At 40.5% G+C, this 26,456-nt stretch overlaps 1 protein-coding gene across 1 annotated transcript; it reads right to left on the reverse strand.

The window, feature by feature from the left end:
* Positions 1-11,042: 11,042 nt before the first annotated feature.
* LOC118422132 (gastrin-releasing peptide receptor-like) lies at positions 11,043-17,437 on the reverse strand. Its single transcript, XM_035829649.1, has 2 exons — positions 17,173-17,437; positions 11,043-13,517 (listed from the first exon to the last, which is right to left on the reverse strand). The coding sequence occupies exon 2, from the start codon at positions 13,058-13,060 to the stop codon at positions 11,849-11,851; it is 1,212 nt and encodes a 403-aa protein (XP_035685542.1). The 5' UTR covers positions 13,061-13,517; positions 17,173-17,437; the 3' UTR covers positions 11,043-11,848.
* Positions 17,438-26,456: the final 9,019 nt, after the last annotated feature.

Below are 26,456 nucleotides of genomic sequence, written 5' to 3' on the forward strand. Positions count from 1 at the left end.
GAAAAGCTGTGCGTTTCTAGCGTTTGTAAAAAAACTGAGCAGTTGAACTACCACAAACGTATTGTGTTTCCTCTATGCTTTACGAATAACCCAGTACGAAACTTTTGTTTTGATTTAAGAGTTTCTTGACACGCCATGTCGGGTCAAAATACATAACTAATTCTCTTTCAGATCTACTTGACAATTGGTCCTATGGAAGTAAAATTGTCCTTAAAATTACTCGGAAACTAGTGATTACTGAACGGTAGCAGAATAACCATTATATTTTGTCCCCTAGTGGAAGAGAAATGAGGAAAGCTAATAAACATATCTCATAAGAGTTATAAACTAACCAGGTAAACCACACGAAACAGATAACTGCAAGGTTTGCTCACCCGCACGTTTAAAGGCTTTGTGTCTTGATGTCTCGTTGGAGGTTGCTATAATGTGAAGGGTATCTGTGCTGTAGATTGTTGAGTCGAAATTCTCTGTACACAAGGCTGTCATCTTATACACAAGGGTTTATCTCGATGGACCTGAAGTGCAAATTCAAATACATCATGACATGTGACAATCCCTGCATGACAGATATAGGAAAATATATCAAAGAAGGTTTAGACATTAGAAATTCCTCCAATGATTGTAAAAGCCTCCAATAACTGTAAGAAATTTATCCCATACTACAACTTCTGTATTAGTTAGATAAGCGTTAAGTTATAGAACTGTAGTTATGTAGATACCATACTTTGTACCCCGTACAATTGTTGTGCACTAAAACTATATAAAGAGCACTGATAAACAGTCATTCAATTCCTGCTGCAAAACATGCAAATTACTTCTGATAGTTCGACATTGATTGTTTGAAGCTGACACTTGTCTAAGGTATTTTGTAGTAGATGCTGAAAATGCTAAGTCACTCATTCATTGCCGTGCTTGGACCAATTCAATATTCACTAAATTGGGAAATTAGATTAATGAGGTCTTTCGTTAAGTACAATCTTATGTGGGGCCGCGTAGCACAGTGGTAGTGTATTCGGCCCGTGACCGAGAGGTCGCCGGTTCGAATCCGCCTGCCGTGTTGCCGGTCTTGTGCCCTTGGGAAAGGCACTTTACACGACTTTACTCAAGTGAAAATGAGTCGTCCCTCGGATAGGACGTTAAATGGAGGTCCCGTGTATGGGGAGAGCCATACCCCATGCACGTTAAAGAACCCCCACACGTGCGATGGTGCGGTGTGCGTTGGTGCAAATCCTTCTGTCGGAAGTTGGTGATTCACTTCAAATCACCCGGATGGAGGCCTGGCGACCTCTGTCTTGTATCAGCCACATGGTGATCTACATCATTCACCCGGACGGGTGTGTCACCCCGTAAGGGGCGGTATAACCCGTCGTTGTACGAACATGTGCGAACATGTATATAGGGCTCCCTTGGAAATCAGTTACTACGTTAACTGAAGGGACTACCCTAAAGATCAATAAATAAATAAAAAATAAATCTGCTAAAGATTGGTTCGTGAAAATAACAACTGCCATTTAGTATTCAGTATTGGTGAGATAATCATGATGGACGCCCATGCTGCGTGCAATTGATCTCAGACATAAAAGATAGGCATTTCATCATGTCATTCTTGGGAGCCAATAATGCGTTATTACAGTTTGATAGATTAGAAAGGAGATAGACGAGATACGAGGATACCAGCCTAGACTTGCAACAAACTAGGGACATATATTCAACATTTTACTGATGCTATGATCAGCAGGAATCAAAGAGAGCGTACGTACAGCCCTGAAGGAAATAAGCATGATATATAGCTATACTGCATATTGACACCACACCACGAGGTTTTTGATAGTAGAGGCAGATTCTCCTGAGATACGTTCTGTTTCAAAACAATCGTTCCATTTCATTTCATTTAGTACAGAGATGGGTATGCCGTTTGTCTGATGGAAAACGAATACTGACTGTATTACATGTAGTTTTCGCCAGGTGTCTATCCTGCAAGGCATTAAAGCTGCAATTGATGGAAGAAACTTTTTGCCTGCCCATTTCACTTTAGTAAAGATCGGTCTTAGAAAATGTAAATGAAAAGCCATTATCTTAAGTATCTGAATTTCGCTGTGAGAGGTACTTACACTCCATTTCGGCGGTGTGCTGTGATCCTTTCATCAGATTACATGTCATCACCACGTCTAAAAGTACTGACTACCAACGGTCAGGAGTCAGGTTTGAACTTTGCCATGAAACGTCAGGGCTTGTGAGGGCAGTGTAGACATGATAACCAGATAAAGAGATGGGAGAAGATGATTGCATGCGGAATGTCAGACAGGCAGACACATCATTGGTCAAACAGACAAGGAGCCAGACGGGTAGACAGTCTGATAGACGGCGAGGCAGACGCCCCGACTGTCGAAGGAACACAATGATTGAGGTGAAAAGTCATAGATAGACCTCTTAGAGTTACTATTCTTACTACCCGTTTTAAAGAAATCAACATTGGTGTGAACGATTTTTGAGACTTGAAAGGGAATGTTTCAAGTCTTGAGGAAGGTTTTATGATCATAAGGTGATATCCTCCGTAAAAAGAAATTGATAAAGGATTACTAGTGATTTCCAATAGACTCTACCTTCTTGTAAAGTCCCAAATGTAAAGTACCTGCACACGGGTCAAATACATAAATAAACACACTCAGATCAGCTATTGAGATGGAAATTTTAATGATTCAGAACCTCAATTGAAAGGTCAGGGAATTCACCAATGGGTTCTAAGACCGTCTCGACCCCAGGAGGAAATTAAAATCGATAGAAATCGACTTTCTTGGATACTTGACATATGGTACTAAACCGCACAGTGATAAACCTTAATGACAATTTAATGGGACCGGTGAGAGGGTATTGCTGCACCTGTTCCTATAAAAACATGGAAGATTTTCATTTCAACGAACAACATGCAATGTCAATAGTCATAGGGCGTAGAAAGGTTCCCATTACTTGGGACACGCCTGAAGTTCGATTGTGGCCTATTAGATCTATGTGACAAAGATATTCAATAGAAGGCACAAAATGATGTTGACCCCTTAAACAACAGTCCATGCATATGTAGTGTTCATTCTTTGTAACTCTATTAATCGGACTTTCAGGTACTGTAAGATACCTGTCTCATGCACACTTATCTGATATCAATGCAATTCACATCAAATATTCCGTGGGGGCAAAAAGCATGATCCCTGTTGGACCTTTAAAGCCTGCAATAAATATAAGACAATATTGATCGAATTTTGACACAGGGTTGCCTTCAAGTCGATATCTAGATCGACACAGACATTTCGTCACTTTCATATAATCATGAACGGGCCAAAAATAAATTTCAAACGAAAACTAGTTCTCCGACGCAAATCAATCAAATATTTTATATTTGACATGCTTCTCTTGGCAAATATATTCCTACTGAATGGTTCTCTTGTCTAAAAGGTAAACTTCATTAAACAATAGTTTATTTGCCAACGTATCTTTATTTGTTACATCTAGCGGCATTCCTTGTATTCTTAGTTTTCATCGCTGACTCTGAGCCTTATGAACCTTGCTGATTGCCACAAAGACACTAAACTTTAGGTGGTGGACGGTACAATAAAATAGAAATGAAATTCTGTTCACAATGTTGGCTTTCCCAATATATATTGGTCTACAGGGAAACACAAAACGCCACAGAAACCACAGCCTGTGACTGCATCCTTCTACGTTATAACCTACCTGATCTGTCACCATTGCAATTGGAGCAGGCGTAAAGCAATGGTATTGGGGGTGTCGGCCATTATAGAGAAGTGACCTTGCCAGTATCTGATAGAAACTCTGGTAAGTAATAGGTAAGAAAATGTTTTAATGATGCTCATGGGGGTCATACATTTACAGAATCCATTGTACTGTGCTGATTACTTTTGTAACTATGTATTCATTGACCTATAGAAAAAAAAGTTGGATTATTGAAAGCAAGGTTTTGTTGAAGCAATTGCAATTGTTGATATGACAAGTTGGCATTAGCAAGGCACATGGCCGTTGGCAATACTAAACGATACTTCAATATTTTTTAACACAAAATCATGTTGTATAGATCAAGCGACGTTAATTTGACTCAATTTGCACAAATGATGTTGACACTGCGTGTTATTTGCCATCACAGCATTGTCAGAAAATCTCTGTATTGCACGGGCAGACGCCTCATCGTGGTTGAATACGTTTTATGTGCGTGCGCAAACACATCGACATGCTGTTCTTATTTTCATGGCCACCCTAGATAGCAATTTAGAAAGGCGCTGAAGCTTTGTACATACTAAAATCCCCATGTAAGCCATAGGGTTGATCCAGCCTAGCAAAAAACAATGAATTTTATCGATCGGTGCTTGCCGAGTTGATTTGGGATCAAATGGTGTAACCTGCAAGAAATAACCACGCTTCAGGTACAAGACGGATTAGCCCACTTCCCAGAATAACAGTTGGTTATGATTAGAATTCCATCCCCGTACTATCTCCATCCAGGGAGCCGGGGACTCCAGGACAAACGTGAGCAAACTTTACAAACTGTTTTGCTGTATTAGTACAGTAATCTGTCGTAATTAAGTTGAAAGCGGCTCTCGCGTTTTAGTGATTTGCCAAATCTTTTTACATCACAACATCTTATGTATCGGGGATAACGACATTTCTAAGAATCATTAATGACAGCGGAATGATTAGATTCCAACAATTGGGCGTTGGTCTGCATCAGTGCGTCTGTTTCCACGGGCGGTGTAACAGGATGTCATCGACCCTTTGTTACAAGAACTCAGGATACGTACAAAATATCAAGGCTTTTTGTTTGTGATATAATAAAAACTGGTTTATTTTGGTTTAGAACCAATTACTGTTCCACACTTCCCTCTATGGCACAGGTATTGGAATGCAATCCCATATGTGGATTATACGAGAGTGTTGAACAAGAGGCAGAATATATTTTGGTTGCTAACTTTTACATCGATGAGCATACAGCAATGTAGCTTTATTTGGTACTCAGAAGTCATTAATGGAATAAAACGTTTGGACGCAGTAGAATCAAAAACATCATTTGTCAAAGCCACAACACTTTTAGGTCACAAGTTAACACACATCTCTATCCACCAATAACGACACCCCCCGTTGATTGCCCCGCTCATGGATCTACTGGCAATGGACCAAATCTAGTCATTACTATCGACCTGGCGTTTTGTAATGTAAAATGAATTTGGGATTCTTCAAACTCGTACCCCATAAAGTGTGACACATCCATAGACATTGTGTTTCCATCCAGTCTTTACAAGATCAATAGAGCCATTTCAAAAAGTCAAAACTACATTTTTAAAAGTCTGTAAACGAGTTTGATATCATTCTGGAACGCCAGATCCCATCGCACTTGTTGCTGACATTCAGAATACCCTACAGTGCCAACATACCCTTAAAATCCCTTACAGTGCCATTGTTGGCAAGCTGTCAATAGAGAGGTGATAACAGCCCCGGGATGTGATGTCGTTAGTTCAGGTGGTGGTTTGTTGGTGTTCAATACAGCAGGTAGCGATCCGAAAAATGTACATCGCAAACTGATGGCAACATCTCAAACTTCCGCTGTTCATTGCTTTTCAAATTGCTCGGCGGTGTGCTTTATCACTGTTGACTGTGTTGATAAATTGATGGGAAGTGGTTGGGAGTTTGTAATAAATGTATTTAACTTTCATACGAAGAATACGATGAATTCATCTCAACTGTTTTTGCCGAAGGCAACGGTTATCAAAGACACGCATGAAATTGGTTCCTGCCTTGCTATTCAAACGGAGTGCTGGTCTTCATGAAACACCATCATCGGTCTAACGTACATAAGGAGGATTACCTTTCTTTAGAAACCGTTGAGGTGAAGCAAACGTTTCTACTGAGACCTTCCAAGGCTAATCGAGGTCGTTCCATCTAGAAGAACATCGACAAGCAGCGTTAAGGGTAGATTACGAGTAGTGTGTGCACTTTGGCTGAACCTTTCTCGCAATGGCAATCACGTGTAACTTTTTACTTTCTCTGTATTTTCCTAGAAATTATCATATCTATGTAGTTCCACGTGGAATCATTTTGGTATAGTCAGGATGATCATAAGGATGATCGTAAGTATGAAACTATTTTCGTGTTGCACCGACATGCAGTTAACACGCTGTTCAAAAGTGATGAGATATGGAGCCAATGTTTGCACCGTAATGGTCATGAGAGATGCCATGGCATGAGATCAGGTGGATTTTCGTTGTATTTCTATCCTCCGGGTTAGGCCTTTACCACATAATGCCTACTACGGATGCTGATTTTGAATCAATTTCTCCACAGTGTTGACTTAAAGCACCATCATTCGTGCAGAGGGGAAGAATAAAACAGTTTTGTGTGTCATGAGTGGCGAGGAAACGCGATGTAACGACCGTTATTTTGGAGTTAATGGAAGATCTGACGGGACATTCTTCACGCACCAACAACACCCAATCTGAGAAGCACGATTACAGGGCTGTATGGCACAACACATCAATAAACGATCTCTGGCAGCCAAAACCGAGAGGACAGCAAACTAGAAGGAAGAGTTTACCGTTAACATATTATGTTGTCTGTGTAATAGTATATCATTTTATAAATCAATTCCACGAATAACGTTACGGCTATAAGTTCAGAAAAATGTAGGAAAGACCTGTCTCCGATTACGGAGTAAAATCCTTGGCCGAAGAGCAATGTGGATCATCATCATCATCGGCCGGCTGCTGTGCAGGCGACTGTAATTTTCTTCCAGTCCCGTTTGTTAGCAGCAAGATGACGGATCTTCTTAGGAATGTGAATCAATGCAATTGCTTAGGAATGTGAATCAATGCAATCGCTTAGGATGTGAATCAATGCAATTGCTTAGGATGTGAATCAATGCAATTGCTGAAATCATTAGGTGAGTAGCACAGCTTACTATAGGGAATTTGTATTGTCCGTTATTCATGTTAAGAGTCAATGACTTGCAACAAGAATTCCCCAGGTGTATTGGGAAACAAAAACAATGTTATACTCCTTGATAAATGAGACAACCATTAATATTTGGGCTGGTGGCCATGGGGTCGATAAAATAGTTTACCCCTCTCACTTGGCCTTCAGTGCATTGAAGAACAGCATAGATTCATCAAATTCACTGCACAATATCGTAATATTACTGAAATCATATCAAAGAAAGGTTATCTCTAATACCTGCCCATTTAGGTATTAACTAAGCAAGCAGTCAGCAGATTATGAATTGATCTCCTCTTTGTCTGGTCCGTAAGCAACAGATTACAAGGTAATTTATAGATATCCTATCCTCTGCATTTGGGGGTGGGCGTATGGCAAGCAGGAAAAGGAAAATGTGTGCAGCAACGGAGTAAACTTTACATTGAATTAAAAAACTAGTAGTGTATATTGTCAACATTGAAAAGAATTCCTCCACTTTCCTCTGGGGGCTGCGAACTCTATAATCAAGCAACCGCTGCACGAACAAAGATTTTGACAGATCGCTTAACGAATTTCATTGATAGAAAGAAATACGTTTTGCACTCTTCGCTCTATTTTAGACCAAGCCTCTACATTTTCCATCAAATCCCAATTCCGAAATCAATGATTACAGAAATCCAATTTAGTTCTCTGTATCGCCATCTACTTGTTCTCTGAATACCAGCATTGGTCAATATTCAATTGATTTTATAATCCCCGGACTCAGAACATGCTAAGAATGGAATATCGAGAGTGGCGTGCCATTAGCCAGAAAACTGTGACCCACAGAGGGTAGATAGGGTGCACCACTGGCTTAGCAACATACCCCCTGGTAATGTCGGGTCAGCTTTAGAAGTCCATTAATCCAGCTACATAACCCCTTTATATTGAGTTCAGGGTACAATGTGCAACAGAGGGCGGTTATTACTTCGTGTTGCTATGAGATATCGTCTCCTTTTCCCTCAGAGTCAGCACGGTTTTCATATATAAATATTGCATATCATCAGAGAGAGGTTTTCATATCTGCTCCGAGTGGCAATAAATTCTCTGGTCTCCAGCGATACATTGTCAACGTGCTTTTTTTACTGACTCGATGCTAGGGAATTTGTTTATCTTTAAAGCAAGATTTAGAATATGACCTCTGACCCAAACGAGAATTAAGCTTGTGTTTAGTAAAATTAATTGTTTTTTTTTAATTTGACTTCCTAGTTATTGTTCACGCACTTATGACTTACTGTTATCATTATTCATTTGTTCAATTAATGATTTGTTTGTATAATTGATTTTTAATCTCAGTGTGTATAATTTTTTATTCTGATTACTTGTATGGTTAGTTAAATATATCTGATTTGTATCCTGATTTGTCATAATGTTGTAAAGGTCGACTCCATTGGAAATCAGTTACAGTGCAAATACCGCGAACCATGTTACTTAATAGGTGTATCATGATGACATGAACTCTTGATTATTATCTTTATCCTTCATTAAGAACAAGGCGTGTAAAGATGAACGACTAGATAAGATGACACTTGCATGCTTGGAACAGTGATTAATGGATCTGAGGTATGAAATGGGATAAAGGGTGGAATTCGCAGGAGGTTTAAAACCAATTAAAAACATAAGGAGAACACGATAAGGTGTAATATGCCTTTGTAGGGTATCTATTTCCAGAGACTGGCGATCCATCAGTGTTCTTGTATTATTGATGTGTTTTTGCTGTCAGCAGTACCAACCAAAGCAACAGTTGTCCACCTAACATTCAGCCGTCTCAAAACTTGGACTGATACGAAGAAGATAACGTATATTTTAGGTACAATACGATCCAGCATTTTTAACGGATTTTATGGCTTTCAACATTACCTTCTTTCTGTACTGTCAAAATAGAGGAATGCATAATCCTTAACACGCCCAAGTAGTAAGATTCGCAAATTAGCAGTTCCTCAAGCAACTGGATGAAATCTTGAAATAGTCAAACAGTATCCGCTATCTTTTGTCAGCGACTAGACGAGGAACTGTACTTGAAAAGGTTTAACCAAAACTGTGAACAGTTCTAAGATGGTTCATAGTGGATCTGGTAACTCCTGGACCAGTTCCTCGTCCAGTGACTGTGAAAGACAGTAGATACTTTCCGAGAAGTTTAATCGTCGCAAAATTTTATCCAGTTGTAAGAGTAAATGTTACTTTTCGTAAATAACCCCTATATATATCTTTATCTAAACTTTAAGATGCCAAAGTGACATTGGAAGCAACCTTGGACGTCATGTCATATCTGAGGGCTCCTAGAATGACGCAAACAGTGGATTAAATGATTAATGATATAAATATTGTATAGGGGTGTTCTTCTGAGATAAGGTACGAATCACAGTTGGATGCAAATCTCTCCGAATGAGTGGTATTTGTTTTTGGCAATTTCTTGGTAGGGAATTAGACGAGTGATTTATGTTGATGAGCTCATTGTAATGACATACGATGTCTGAGAAGATCAAAGTTTGAGGTAAAGTTTTTTGGAAACAAATGTAAGAAGTGAGAACTAAAAGTGCTGCACCAGTAGACACAGTTAATCAAGCTTTCAGAACTTTGTACTGAAATGCTATTGATCTTGGCTATTTTCTACAACAAAGACACATGCACCTACACTGAATTCCATCTCACTTCCGGATAGAATTACAACATTGAAGCCCAATAATTAGAATCTGCTGCTATTGTAATGCCGGCTCAAATGCATGTATAATTACAGAAATGTTTAATTGAATAGCAATACTCTGAATTCCGTTTTACATCAGATAACTATTGGTCACAACACCAATATTCTTTCTGTAAAACCTTTGTTGTTGGTCAAGTAACTTTGTATCTAAAACACATACTGTCTGGTAAGTTACGTTGCCGTTCGGCCGATCGATAGGTGCATTAGATAACATGGAACTAGAATTTTTCTTCATGTAAAGGTAGGCAGGGTTACCTTTTATGCATTAACCATATCTTCCTTCTAAGTGTACATGTACATTCATGATTGCCTATAAGTAACGAGGCGTTTTCAGGGAAGATATGACTGAGTATGTCTTTTACTATATTGGGTGAAACCAAATATGTGTTGGATGCAGTTTGAATGCAGATTGATGTGATTAGCCTGAAGCCAATAAATTATAAAGCTTGCTTTCATTTAGTTTTAATTACTATTTTCGATTGGGTGCTTTCTACATTCATGCATGGGCCCAGATATACTGCAGGAAATTTCGCAAGTTTACTCCGTCCGATTTTGCCATTCTGATACGTTGGGATGTATTTCTAAAAAGACACTATTTTGCAGTTTCTATTATTTCAAATACAATTATTGAATGACATTTGCCTGCGCATTTCAGTCCCTCAACTGCCCATCGCATAATTCATAATTATGTATAATTTTATGTATGCTGTATGATAATCTTCATTTTTAGTTTCTTTGTTAAAATTCAAAGATTAGTACAGCGTTTCCTACGGACGTATCTACGTACCAGTACCTTATAGGTTTGCAATCCCATGTGAGTTGGCTCGACATGCAAATAATACACCAGACACACCAAATACATAGAATTTATATCTCTATTAATTTTACCGAGGTATATCTGGATAGACTCACATTTGATCGCTATACTTTTTCACTATACAGGTTTATCATATTCCACTGTGGGAAGTTACTATCAACAACATGATATACAGTGCTTACATCGGATACACTCCAAGTATCTTTGACATTCACGGATATTGGAAGTTCTCTGTTTGGCTGTAATGTTCTTTACTGGGACATTCATGGATATCTCTTCATAGCTCTAATTGAATATTACATTTGTATATCACCTACCGTACGTGTCACATAATCTTTACATATCACTTTAAGCTGTTCCCTATCATCTTTTATTACATCGTATGCATAATATCTATAGAATTATTTGGTGGTGTCTTTTTACAAAATGTACATACTGAGGTTGCTTTTTTATTATATAGCATGCCATCAGATTAAGGAAAAACTCTGAAATAACAGAAAACTCTGTAAGCTAGAGAGATCAAGAGAGCAAGCATAGAGAGAAGTAAAACATTGTATATTTTCATTCTATTCTCTTTGTATCTAACATACTACATCTATGATCTAGTCCCAACGGGACATGAATATGCAATGTCATTTTTATTATGAAATTGTCCAGTTCTTTGAATGGAGAAATATCCGTGGAAAAATCTTTCATGCAGGAAAAGAATGTAGTACTTGGTGTAGTCAAGGTTGTGAAATTTTAACGGTAATGACTTTGCAGAGAAGTAAAACATTTCAATAATGACATAACCATTCGAATCACCATTCTGAAGAGCCTGGTGGCCAAACCTTTGAATAGCTACAATTTATATATACAGTCATCTAAACAAGTCTCACACTACACAACATACCTTCATCCATAGGTAACAGTTCCTGTATTGTTTTCACAATTAACAGTTCACTCGTCGTTCAGTATGTGTCCCGTTCATCTCTGTATAAACGATCGCGACTTGTTGCATCTCGTGTCAATAGTCATGGCGTCCGCTGGGTTCCGAATATGTGTCCTGGCTTTCTACATCGGCGCAATGGATCTCAATGGACATATACCATCGAAACTGTTCATTAACTATGATAACATGATTTATATTTCAAACACACCCTCTGATTAGGTGCTAAATCTCTCAGTCTTTCTTCCTTACACGTGCAAATAGAGGTTTAGCGAATAAGATTGGATGGAATTCGTAAGATGTTACGCGTATTCTGCTCCACTAACTTAGATGGATGCGTTTATAGCCTTGGAAAGAATCTTATGTGAGGTTCGCTTGTGTAGTTTGTTCATTGTTATTCCAGTGCGATGTTGTATCTGGAACTTTGGCACACCTCATCATCAGCCATTGTATGGAGTCTGGAGTTACTGTATTGAGTGTTTCTGGTCACTTGTGTTGGATGAGACGGAGAGGGGGATATTTGAAATGGTTCCATGGAGCCGGGAATCTGCCGGCAGTTGTCTGGCACGCTGTACAGTTTCCGAACAGGTCCTGCGGTAGTTACTGTGAAATTTACCTTCTCACTTTCGCTACACCAAAAACAAAGGTACCGACGGAAGTAGGTTTGGAAACTTTTGCTGGAGAGGCAGAGCGCGAATGGGTTGACACAGGAGTTGGCGTACATGAGAATTTGGGAAACCGCCATGACATAGAAGTGGACATCTGGAGGAGGGTAGCAGGGGTACAGCGCGAACCAGCGCCAGAGGTTGAAAACGTGCACGGGCAGCCAGCATAGGGCGAAGATCAAGACGAGGATCAGCACGGTTTTAGCCACGTTCTTCCTGGTCTCCATCTGCCTGGCCACGGAGCTGTTCCTGCCGGGGATGTTGCGGGACGTGATGAGGAGATGCCGGGCGATGAGGATGTAGAACGCCGCGATGGTCATCAGTGGCACGCAGTAGAGCACCGCGAACTGCCCGATGGTCTGCGCTCGCGGGTACACGGGCGTGAGCTCAAAAGGGTTCGGCATGCAACTTTTTATCGTGATCCAGGACTGATTGGTGCTATTTGGGGACGTGAAGGTGACAACGTCTGAGTGTATAACGTCCGCGATACCGAGGGACATGCTGACCAGCCAGATGCCCACGGCTGCCACCACGGTGCGACTCAGGGCGTGGCTCCGCCGGATGTTCATCGTGTTGACGATGGCCTGATACCGGTCGTGGCTCATGGCCGTCAGTGTGAAGATGGACACACCAATGGACGTCAGCTGCATGAACGGCGTCAACTTGCACATCACGCTCCCGAACTCGTACTCCGGTAGAAAGTACATCGCCACCGTGAACGGCACGCAGGTGAGCATGACGAGGAAATCCCCGATAGCGAGACTCGTGATGAAGACGTTGGGGATGTTTCTCATGTTCTTGTTGGCGCAAACAGTCCGAATGACGGTACCGTTCCCTAGCAGTCCCGTCAGGGCGATTACGGTTAAAATCGCCGCGACGACGACCTTGGTCCACTCGGGAGGAGCTTCCGAGTCCATCTCACAGGCGTCCGCGTCTCCCATGTCTTCTCGTCTGTGGTAGCACTCCACCAGTACAGCACAGTACCTCTGTAGTGGTCGTGGGTTGGTTCTCCCGCACGTCTGACTTACTATTCCGCACCACGTCCGCAGCGCCAATGGCCTGAACTTACTTTTGTCCCAGGTGAAGACAGGTAAGCGGTTATGAGACGCAGGGGAGGAACCGCCTTGCGCGCTTGTGCAGATCTGATAAACGGGATCCAACCCTCACTGGGTACCGTTCGGCTAAAGGCTGACCAGAACCGCTCACACAACACACGTAATCTTGATCGATTATCACAACAGGTTGCTGTGATTCTGGACCTTGCGAAGTTTATCGGCGCGGGTTTGCCTAGATGCTGCAGCGATTTTATATTCTCACCTTGCCTTCTTGCGATGGTAGTGGAATGTCACGCCCACGCCAGTCGTCACCTATCCACACAGCAGGTGCCGTCGTCCTTACCTAAGAAGGATAGGATCACAGTTTATAGTGATAGCTTCCAATACTGAACTCCATGACTCATGGCCGGAGCCTATTGACTTCAAAAGCCGTTGGACAATAGGTCTCAACGATTGGAAAAGCTTTAGCGGCTGCGGGAATATTTCGTGAGTTTTCCCACACGAGGAGGCAGAATAAAGTCGTATATCTAGGCTAATGGGCCCCGGCGGTACCTAGAACCATGCCATGGGGTGTTGCTTCACACAACTGCTATCTAATGCATCAATTAACTATACGTCTGGGACTAGCGTGATTCTACATTTCTATGTGGTATCAGCAATGCGTTAGATGTACCTTAACTCTTCTTTAAGTGGAGTTCACTAAACGTCAGAAACTAGCCAAAAAAGCCCATACTTTATTTATTTGCTTTATCATTTTCAATAATTTGTATCCCCGGTGTTTCCGTATTCAATTAAAAAAAATCACTTACAGTTGAAGCAGATGATTTATTCAATATTTGAGAACATGTCTCTTGATTACTAAAAACGCAATCAGTATGTAACCAGGTTACTCTGTTCGTTGCTGGAAATGTACAGTCTCCATTAAGTATGGATAAGGTATGGCAAACAAACTGTGTATTATCTTGGAGACCCAAAGTGGGAGGACACACACAAGGCATCAATATAGCTCAGAAACCAGACTAAATCATAGTTCCTCGCGACCTTGGCAATCAACTTACCATTCCAACCAATCCCTATATAACCGACTTTGGTGAGGATCAATAGAAAAGGATGAACCAATAAGAACAGGTGCACGGCCTTCGGCTTCAAGGTGCTGCTATTTGATCCGGGGATACACCGTAAAAGGAGAAGTCTTCACAGTGGTTTTATGTTTATGTTTTCCTGATGAACTCTTCATCGCAACTTAAAACCACCGCGGGCATTTCTCGTTTTACATTAAAACCCTGCATGACAGTTTCAACCTCGAGCTTATAATCGCCGTGAATTGTCCATTTTCTCTCTACCGCGAAATGAAACCCCCGCAAACGCTTCCAGTTTTACAGTATGGTATTCAATGAGGCTGCATGCGCAATAGTAGCTGTCACTTTTGATGGCATTTGTCATGCTTCTCCTGTTGTTTAGGCTCCAGAGAACGATCAACAGTCATCCCTAACGGTGGAATGTTGGCGATGAGGGACAAAGAACGATTATGAAGAAATACCCCTGTACGTGTTGGTGCATAGTAGTAACACGTAATCCTCTCGTCATCTAGGTCTTCCGTCGCATCTTACGCATTACGTAGAATTGAAAATCAATAATATATTTCATACACAGTCGGTTCTTGATTGCTCCATTCCTGTATATGACTCGGGTGACCACGTAATGTTGACAAAAATCTAATTCTAAGTCTACGTAATGTAGAGAATATCAAAATTTTAGATTGCAACAAGTTGAAAAGTCATCATCATTATCATCATCGGTCGACGTGCTTACATACGACGGGGTTACACGGCCGCTTACGGGGTGGCATACCCTTTAGCTGGCTAAATACAAGACGGGGATGCGCCAGGTCATCTTCCGTCAGTTAAAAAGTAAAGTTTATAGATATTCAACTAGATTTCCCAAATTTCTAATGTAGTTGCAGATTCGAGACCAGCGTTTCTGAATTCCCGAAGAACGTCTCGATCCAATTTTTTCTCAGCGATAAATCACAAAGTTTTCCTGTTATTGGACATTCCCACATCCAAACCACTTTCATTTTTCCCAATCTAGCCGGTGCAATTTCCTGGGAGAGACACCGGTTACTTTACGAGTATGATGATGGATTGCAATTTCTAACACCAGAGAGACGAGCTGCGCAGCATGCAACAGCGCGATGTATACTCATGAGGTGGTGTTATGCTGCTAAGGCGTTATCTTAAGCTCAGAGTTTTAGATAGAACTCCCAAGTCAGTAAAGATGTGGGGTGAATGGTATTTCACTTCTATGATAACCCCGATTTCCCCTGACGTAACGAGAAAAACATTTGGCCAAAAAACTTTGTCTTGTCGGTTTATCGTTGCTGCTGGAGAATGATGACTTAGAAGATCTAGCTAGAGTTATAGAAACGTCTTGTGATATTCTTGCCAATGACGAAGTTGATATCTATCCTATTGTATTCTTGTTGGCGTTCGATTTGTTTTCCGCTGACCAATTTCATACAGTGCTATTTCAAGCTCGAGCACGTCATGTACGTGTGTGTGGAGCGGAAATCTACTAATGATACAAGTTTATCCAAGCTTCGGTGTAAAAATACATAGGTATATACTAGCTTGTGTGCTTGGTTATGCTTTTGACTCAGTCGATCATTGTTTTGGATAGAATTCCGTAGACAGTCCTAGACTGCAGATGTATGGTGTGAATATTATTTCATTTCCTAATCGTCAAGGAAACAACTAAAAAGATGGGATTTTCCACCAAATCTTGTCGATCGAGAAAGAATGTGCTGCAGACTGTTTCAAAATTGCTAACAAGAACTGCCAGTAACATCCTTTATATCTATGAGGTTGATATGTATCATTTCGTTTGCCCTGCCACGCCTGCATGCGCTGACCAGTTTCACACAATGTTATTTCCAGAACCAATCCACAGTGTTTGCTGGTCACAAGTGAGTGAGTCAAAATCTACAAGTACTAATGATTTCCTGCCGCAAGTACTGCTGTATCCAAGCATCAGTCACTGAGTGTCTCTCACCAGGGTCAGTCCGTTGGTATCTATTTGTGTTTATCTCCGCTCACATGTGGTCAACATGTGGAAGAGAATCGGCCCGATGGGTCTCATTAACCATCTCCGGACGGACGACATCAGACGTAAAACCTAAATTAAGAGGAGATTTCTGGTCCATATGGGCCTCCTCAGGTACCTACTGCACCTGACGTGCCGACACTGAACAATGAACCATCAAGCTTTAAACTTTAAAGTCAGAAAAAATCCCATGACGTCGATCTAGAAAAACTTAAAGACACGAATAAACGAATAGAAATTTGTTTTTTTTAAGCAGCAATAGGCAATGTATGGTTTCTTTTTGTTATGATGCCTATTGGAAGAAATCATCGCTCAGCAAAACGGAAAGAAAGAGGGAGTTATGCCGTAAAGAATATTGTAAAAGCTAGCATACGTCAACGAAAAAACATTATATCTACATGTTTGTAAATCCGCGTTTTTTAAAAATTTACTATTTAAAAATAGTTCACAAAATAAGAAAGGACAAAATGCAAAATAACGCTGACATGGTAAGCCTGTATTAAGAAAACTGTTTTTCATTACAGCCGTGTGTGACTAATTAGCTGATTGGTTAACGTTGATTGATTTTTTTTGGCTATAAGAGAATTTGCCAGCCAGTTAATTTGGTTACCGGCTAATGATAAGAAATGTGATACGAATAATCAATAATCCCACCGGACAGGAACATTGTGTTTATACAAGTTCCTGCGCAAACTGACGGATGGTTGCAAAGAGTTCCCCTCCTTTTAACGCGACATCCGTCAAAAAGGTTACTACATAAAATACAGCAATAAAATAGCGAGACTATATAGAGGGACAGCTATATGGTCAAAGGAATTAAAATTTATTACTAAAAAGGTTCATTACAAACAAGAAAGTAACTGTCGCTTCATATAAATCGCAATGCGAAATCTTACCTTACTATTCGTGAAGACTTCAACTATCGCTGCCGAATGTTTACGCCCTTTTCCAGCTGCGTCTTCTCAGCTTTTGAATCTTCCTGTTATCATTAGCGTATTTATATGCTTCTGGTGACAGCGGGAACACGTGTATCATACGGGTCTTCCAGCTCACTGGCGGAGGCTTGTTTATTTTTAGCATACATCAAAAATAGATCGATCTTCTCTTTGACGTCATATCCGCCTTGAGGGAATGCATCTTAAGACACTGGTTATCCCTACCCTTCCAAGATGTTAGAAAAATATTCTTTCCAAAGTGAAAAAGGAACTTTCTTGAGACATTCTCTTTTGTTGAACATTTTCAATTCCACAGGCGCTGCGCTCGTGAAAGTCAATTTCAAAGCTTTAAAGCAGAATATCATGAAATTGAAACATTTCTTGTCACTTGGGCGGCATTTCACATCAGTGGATGTCACGCCTTCTCGGAAACTGCCCCGGAATGACGCAGATTCCCGGAACACTGTGTCTCCGGGAATAGAAAATGTGGCTTTATCTTGCATTTGCACTTGAGCGCCGACGTCCGTATAGTTAGCTGAGGGGCTAACTAGACCCTGTGTCGCAACGGAAATTCGTCATGGTGAACGACTTTCTTTGGGACGTTATGTGCTCTAACGAACGACTCTAAAAGTAATGATGACATGCTTTGCAGACGTCTTGTTCTTGATTGCTCCGGGAATTGTCGCCCCCCCCCCCCCACGTAATGGCACCATATAATGGTGAATAAAGCCATGTAATGGAACCGTCTACTATGTTCATTTAAGGATGCTTTTAAGCGACCGATGAGTGACAACCATACAGACGCACGAAACATTAAAGAAAGCGCTTTACTTTTAGGGCAGAACCGTCGAGAATCAAAAACCACTCTCTTTAATGGTATGTCGTTTCCGTTTACACCTGAGTGGTGATTTTCAACATAGATATTCTTAAAGGAAGTGCCTTGTTCACGGGTAAGTTCTCCGAGTATTAGATACAGCTTTGCCATAAAGCATGTATCATTTAAACTGATGCCTACATCATGTTACATCATGTCATACATCATGGTTCGCATTGATTGGACGACTTGTGTTACTTGTGTTACCGAGTACCAACATTATTTATAGGATGGTTTCCATATTCGTAAATACATTTTATGTGGACATAATTCATCAAATAGTTTAAGTAGAAATAGATTTAGATTAGTCGCTATCCCATTTTGATTTATCTATGAGTATCATTTTCCTTCTTTATTATGTATGATTATGTATATCACTACTGCCTTACTTTGTATGCAATTAGCCCTCGGGCACGAATTTGCAATAAAGATTATTATAGATTATCATAATCTTTCTGTTGATCCAAAATTTTGTTTATTTCCTTCCCTTTGTGCGTACATGACGTACTTCTGATTGAACCCACTGTGCCTTACATCCTCTAATGTGTACAAACGCATGCGTGATGATTATCTACTACCAGACTGTTACTGAGAAGAAGGCCAGATCTAGATTTGGTGTACGTTTTATTGAACAATCAGTACAAATATTTCATCATCCGTTCAGTTCAGTTCAGTTTATCCCCATCAGGTGACACTATAAAGTTCCTCCTGACGACTCTGTCGCTCATGACAGACAGGAGGTCATCGTCATCCTTTATTGATTTCAACATAGCAGACATAATAGCAGCCTGAATAGCGTTGAAATGTACAACAGAAAACCGTATATATACAATAAGAAACAAAGTATTAAAATAGTGAAACAACATCTCCGGCATTAAGTAGCCATCGTTACTAACTACGTGTCTACAGTCTTGTTGTACAGCTTGATGGCTGTGTGCAGGAAAGAGTTCTGAAGTCGTTTAGTTCTGACTGGGGGAATGGAGAAAGTGTTTTTTGTTTCTCAGTGAGAAATTTATTTTATCTTTTATTTTATTTTATTTACGTATTTACATAATATATCCTTGTATTTCACATGCCCTGCTATAACTGCCATGATGTGTGAAAACGTCCAGTGGCAAGTTTCATAAGCTTTGAGGCATGATATAATTACCAAGAGATCGACACTATTGAAGTGTGTAAAAAAAATTCGTTCATTTTCATTTTGTTTGTAGGACTCCATGAACAACAGAAATTGAATTAGAATTTTATTGCGCGGAGATTGCATGCAATAGGTACAATGTATGGCAATTTGTACATATGCATGAAGGTTGGACTATTGCTATCTGACACTTCTAAAGAACCTACAGTTGCTATGCATGTTCATACAGTTGTTGTATGTTAATAGCTGTATAGTGCATTAATGCACATTGATCACAATTGTCAAGAGTCTTACAACCATGATTATAAAGTGTGTGTTTGTGATATCAGAGGTAGCGAGCAGTGATAAAGCCGAATAAACAGGAAATTTGATTAGTCATTCCCTTGCGCTATAGCACCGTCACATTTGTTGTAGCTCGTCGTACGATTTTGATTTGGAAGCAAGCGTTTGCAGAACTAACTACCGGGAAGGATCTAAGACAGCGTTTTCTGTGGAAACACAACTGAAGTTGCGAAAATAATTTCATCAGGTTGGTAGATCATAGGACATAGGAATTTTCTTTTACACAGCTAGTTTTTCTCACCTGCTGACGTCTCGATGTCTGTCATCTTCCTCAGAGCTTCTAATTGGAGTTCTGCTTCTCGCCGCTATATGTAGCCGATGTAGCAGCAGGTGAGAAAAACTGGTTGTGTAAAAGAAAATTGCTATGTCCTACAACTGAAGTTGACTATCCCAAGAACTCTCTAAGTTTGCGATCCTGCGACGATCGTATAGCGTATTTGACCAGGTTCCTCATTTGAAACTTTTATGAAGAGAATTTTCGTATCGTACCATGGTACCAGCACAAAGGAGTTTTTATTCTACTATCACGTTCAACAGGTTTCCTCAGAAGATGACAGCCCTACCGGCTATCACACTGATCACAGACGAGAGTAGAAAACAAGATTTGGTGCGTCCAATATCTGATGAAAACCAAGCTAGTCTTTCATTACACAATAAAAGGGAGAGGCTTACTCAATATTTCCACATCGATGGCCACAACGATGAAAACACCCCGAGGCTACAAACCTTTTCTGACATGTGTGGAGTACACCACCGCGGCTGTTATTGAACGTGACATTGGGAAGGGAACCGTGAAATCCGCAGGAAATTGCTGCCGGGTGAATTGTTTACCGAAGCTTAAGGTTAGGCCATCTTCCCGGAAATCATGAGTCCATCGTCATCTCAACTAATCCTCGCGTTTTTCCAGGGATTCGGAAACGGTACTATAAGGAATAATGAATGGTTTCTAAGAGGTTTACTTCCAATCACTGCGTGATCTAAGATAAGACTTCATGAGTAATGCTGTTGTGAATGAAGAATTGAATAAACCACATAAGCGTCTATACATGGTCTATGTTTTTGTTACAGCTTTGTTTCCTTGCCCTGACCTTTCACGCTTTACTCTACTACAAATTTATATTCCTTATGAATTTAGACAACTTTGATTGTAAAACTTATTTGTTCCTACATTTTCAGTATCAGAAAGAAGTGAGAAGAAGTAGAATATGATTCTTGTGTTGGTTGACATTGTAAATATTTCTTTCATGTATCTGTCAACTATCATTCTGTTACAAACCGGTACTCAACCCAGTCGGTACAAAAGGTCATTCATTCATTCATTATTCTAGGTCTCTCTCATGAAAGACGTAGATGCTACGTCTCTTCCCAAGAATCAGCGCATCGCACATTGCTGTACATATTGATCTAACCACAGTAGACAGGCTTCATTCATGTCGACAGGAAGCTAAGTGTGTACCAGATATAGGAACAGGAAACTAATGAACTCCCCAAAGTTTAAAGTGAAAAGAAAAACGCAACCTCCGTTTGCTAATCAGGTGGTGCGTGCCCTTTCGACCCGTTTAATCAGACCCCTTGGGTGGCCTTCGATTTACTTTGGTGAAAAATAATCACCTCCAGGTCTAAATTTCATCCTTGTGCATCCTTCAATGACTCCGCGGTTGGAAGGAAGTAATTAGTGGGAAACCACGGGTATCGACCTGCTGACAACTCGTTGACCTTGGAGTTTATAGTGAGAGTTTGGGAAAGCAATAAGTAACACTTGTCACTTCAAATCTTAAAAGTGATTTTCAATTTCAAGGGCACCCTAGCCCTGTTCGAAAGCCCTCGGCACAAAGTGTTACTGAGTGTGTGTGTGTTTTAATGTTTTGCAGTATTTTTCAACAACATAATTTTTTCTCGGGAACGTTTGGAAATCCTTAAAATAACTAGATTTTTAGCCAGAATGACCTAAAGATTTTTCTGCAATGGGGCAATCCTGCATGACTCAACAAGAGTTTCCGACAATTTAGAGCAATTTCGACGTCCAGTTTGACATTCAACCTCCCGAAAGCAAAAAGTCGTTTCTTCTGTTAAAAGACTACATGTATGCTGTAATAATCTACTGAAGCGTTTTTGTTGAAGGGGGGGGGGGGTAGAAAAAAAGAAGAAGACATTCGCTTATGGAGTTTTCAAAAAAATTGTAATCACTCGTGTAACAAATTTTCCGTTGTAATTTTAATTTCCTTTGAGAAATTTATTGTTGTACCCTTCTTCTTCTGTCAAATATTCATGTTTCTCACACAAGATCACCTTTGCTACATCGCGTCTACTGACTTGGAGACTCATTTTAAGCCGCTAGATGACGCTCTGCAAATCAATACCAAACCTCAGATAACTGCAAAACCATTTGCACTCCTGTTTCATATCGCTAGGTAACGTTATTCTACCGCTTCAGGCACCAATCCGTGAGATATTTCAAATTGGCGAAGTTCAGTCTGATGTGTTTAGTGTGTACTTTGAACTTTGAACTTTATTTATTTGCTTTAAGACAAAAAATGTCCATAGCAACAACATTAACATAAAATATAACAATCACAATGAAAAGAAACCATAGGAGTAACAATATTAAAATCACCACAATGACAGACAGAAACACATGAGAAACAATAATAAAAACAATATATACAACAACAACGCACATAAAGGCAAACAATCACGGAGCCCTCATCAGCTGCTTTTCTCTAACAACAGTTGCTAGCTGGATAAATTTTGCCAATTGTCTGGAGATGTGCAATGTAGGGCAGTTTATTATTTCAAGGAACTTGTGCGGGTTTGGGTGTTTGGAATAGTATGGTGGAATATACTTTTTTCTCAGTACATTCAAAAATGGGCATTCTAAAACAAAATGATACTCGTCTTCTACCAGGTCAAGGGAACACAACTGGCACACTCTTTCCCGTCTGTCCGTTTTTGTGTGTCTACCCTTTTCTATATTTAGCTGATGCGCTGAGCATCTTATTCGTGCTATCGCTTTTGTTTGTTCGGAGTTATTTACCACTTTTAGGTAGTTTTCCACCGAGAAACCGCTCTTTATCATACAGTAAGTAGAAAGACGACTACTGGTGGTGATTTCATTTTCCCAAAGTGTAATAGCCTGGGTCACTATTCGTTTCTTGAAGATTTCAATAAATGCGTTTTTATCACCTATGCTTTGATTGTACCATGCTTCCCTTAATCCTAAACTGAACAATAAATCACGCACGTTACTTATCCAATTTCCCCTGCCTACAGCACTTAGTTCATATAACATTGTATAACATTTCTTTGAATACCTATTGTCGTTCATTTCTAGTAATTTCAACCAAACTTTATAATTCTAATTCGTCTCAGGACACTGAGGGGGTATCTCCCGAGTTCACCCCTCACTGCCGCATTAGATGTGGACTGCCCGACCCCTAAATAAGACTTACAAAATTTATTGTGTAGCACTTCCAGTTGATTGGCACTATGGAAACCCCATAGTTCACAGCAATACATCATAATTGGAAGAATAAGTGTGTCGAACATTTTAAACATCAAATCTGGAGACAACGTACCAAACTTGGCAGTATTCTTTTTCAACATAAACAAGGCCTTGGACGCCTGTCCTGCTAACGTTTCCTGCGCCCTAAACCATCCTCCACTTGAAGATACGGTTATCCCTAGATATTTATACGTATTCACCACGTCTACCCTGTTTCCTGCATAGAACCACTTTTCACTTTTTCGCAATTTACCTCCCTTTCTAAAGACCATGACCTTTGTCTTTTCCAGGTTAACTGCCAACTTCCATCTGTTGCAATAGGAATTAAGGGCATTCAAAGCCCGCTGTAGGCCCACGACAGAGTCTGAGCATAGTGCCAGGTCGTCTGCGAACATTAGACTTAATATTTCAGTGTCACCAACCTGGATTCCTCTACATCCATTCTGTTCCAGATGCTTATCTAAGTCACTTATGTAAAAAGCAAATAAAAAGGGGGATAGAATACATCCCTGTCTTACCCCCCTATAGCAACTGAAGGTCTCGCTCAATTCTTCTCTGACTCTAACGCATGATTTCACATCCTCGTATACTGCTTGGATTATACAGGATATCTTCTTACTTATACCTCCCCGTACTAGCTTAAACCACATGTGTGCTCGGTGAATACTGTCAAATGCTTTAGAAAAATCGACGAATGCGACATAGAAGCGTCCTTTTGGTCTTGTAAGGTACTTTTGTGTTAAAGCGTTTAAGCAGAACAGGTTATCCATTACCCCATAATTCTTCCTAAAACCCATTTGTGATTCAGTAAGCTTCTCCTCTTCCTGCATCCAGTTGTTTATCCGTTTTTCTAGTACTGACAGGAAAATTTTACCGAAGACTGAAAGTAAAGTTATACTTCTGTAGTTATTCACTTTGTCCTTCAATCCTGATTTGAACAGTGGGTGTATGATACCGACAGTCCATTTCTTTGGAAAAACACCTAAGTCAAAACACTTGTTGAATAATATTTTAAGATAAGGCGATAAAATCGAAATGCTCTCACGAAAGAATTCTGGTATCAGTTTATCTAAGCCTGGCGATTTTCCCGGTTTTAGATTTCTAACGCAGTGGATGATCTCTTCCTCCGTAATTTCCTTATCCAGATTGTCATTAGCATAACCAGTGTCGTGTGAAAAACTCTCTAGCGGTTCCGAGAAGTTTATATCTTCCTCATCCAGACTGCTTTCTACCCCTCCAGCATAGAGTTCCTCGAAAAAATTTGCAAATTCCTGGGCACTTATATTACCTAACGTACTTATCCTTTTGCCCCTTACAAGCGTCCAAAATTCTTTAGGGTCCCTGTGTAAATTTTTTAATTGTGTTCTAAGCTTCGCTGCGTGGGCTCTACGTTTTGCCTTGACCAAAGCTTTGTACTCCATCTTAGCTTGTTTAAACACCTTCCAATTCTGTTCGCTTCGTTCCCGTCTATACTTATGTAACCTTTTACTCGCTTCATGTTTACTTCGTTTACAGTCCTTATCAAACCAGCATTTCTTGTTGGATACCGACTGATTCCTTGACTTAACTGAGTTAGTAATTTTCATGCTCGCCGCCGCCGTTTCCAATGTTAGGCTGATTTTTTCGACAGCTAGATCTATTTCGTTTCTTTCCAAGTCTGATTCTATTTCTCTCAAAAGCGTCTGTACAGTTTGCCCCTGCAGTGTACTTCTAAACTCTTGCGCTCTGTCATGGTTCCACTTATAACGGGTTGATGAGATGGTGCCTGAGTCGGGACTGGCTTCTGTCTTGGGTGGAAGATAGTTGCCGGTCGGTATTGTAAAAACAAGTGGTAAATGGTCTGACTCTATTTTGGTTTCTACCCTAAAATCTGTAATCTTTTCAAAAATAATATCTTTCACTAACAGATAGTCTACCACACTTTTTCCCGGACTTCCCTGTGTGGACTGTGTATGAGTTTGTAATGATAATGTTGGAATAGCCAGGGTTCTGTAAATGTATTTTTCCAGTTTTTCGCTCGCCCCACTTTTTTTTTCACACGGGACACGTATACAGTACACGTCTGCACGTTCCACGCGAGGCATCAATAACTGGCGAGAGGAAATCACGTCTGCTGTCATAGCTACTAGCTGTTATATTGTGTGTCTCTTTCTCATTGTGAAGGAAACTGTTAGTTCATTTCATTACGACATCATTCATAGACAATGATGAGCACATGTTGTCGTGGTAGTCTAATTGAGTTCGCACGTGCTTTCACGTTACGTAAATTTTGAGCTTGTACATTTTCATGGACCTTGCTGTTGAAGTCTTATTGGTCTAGAATATATGTGTGCCTTCCACGTGACTTGGAAACTAATGTAAGTCACCATACGAGGCAGCTGAGGTGTACAGAGTAGACAGGAATTGTTGTTACCTACTATGCTGTTGTGCTTGATATGATTTTGACGACCTAACGATTGCACCATCAGCCAACGACCATCTGAACATCAGTGCCCCACGCCCCAACTGTTCCCCTCTGTTATAGCCAGTTGTTTTCGCAAGTTTTAGTTGGGGCACTCAGATCTACAGTTCAGGTATGATGGCGCGTTCTGCGATATACTTTTATTCATTAATGCTCTTGGTGATGTCAGGGGATACCAGGCGCACCAACGTACCATGCCCCAAGGTACATTCTGAACGTAATCTGACCAGGAGCGACATCACGGAATACCTTGCTTTACATCCAAGTTCTGATGGACAGAACAAAATAGAAATGCCCTGTAAAGGGATTGATAATATCTTTGACGGCACCTTCCACGAGGACGACAATATCATCGCGTTTCTCGGCCTTTACGGGAACAACATAGAATACATCAGGTCAGGTGCTTTTGAGGGACTTGGACAACTGTTGAACCTGGAACTCGGTGGCAATTTCCTGACAGCATTAAATGATGGCGTGTTCTCGGCATTGCATTCACTTCAATGGCTGCTTCTGACCAACAACAATATCAGCCGAATCTCTCCAAAAGCATTTTACGGGCTCTCGGTTTTACAGGCACTAGATTTGTCCGATAATTACCTGGTAGAATTTCCACTTGAAGCGGTGTCTCTGATCAGCAGTTCAGAACTAAGGAGAGTCTCCGTGACCTCCAATGACATCTCCGAAATTCCAGCAGAAATCGCACGTTTACCTGCTTCAGTTGTCACTGAATTCGCAGGCAACCCGCTAAGGTGTACCAGCAGTTTAACTTCATTGAAACCGTTCCTACATATTGTGGAACTCCTCGATTCTTCTACGGCAGAACAGTCAGAAACATGTTGGGTGCAAAAACTTGTTTGGCAATCTCACATGACAAAGGCTCTCATGTCACATTACCCTAGCCAGAGTGGTTGTAAAGACGTCAACACTA

Source organism: Branchiostoma floridae, chromosome 9, assembly GCF_000003815.2.
Source record: "Branchiostoma floridae strain S238N-H82 chromosome 9, Bfl_VNyyK, whole genome shotgun sequence".
In the NCBI taxonomy this organism is placed as follows: domain Eukaryota; kingdom Metazoa; phylum Chordata; class Leptocardii; order Amphioxiformes; family Branchiostomatidae; genus Branchiostoma; species Branchiostoma floridae.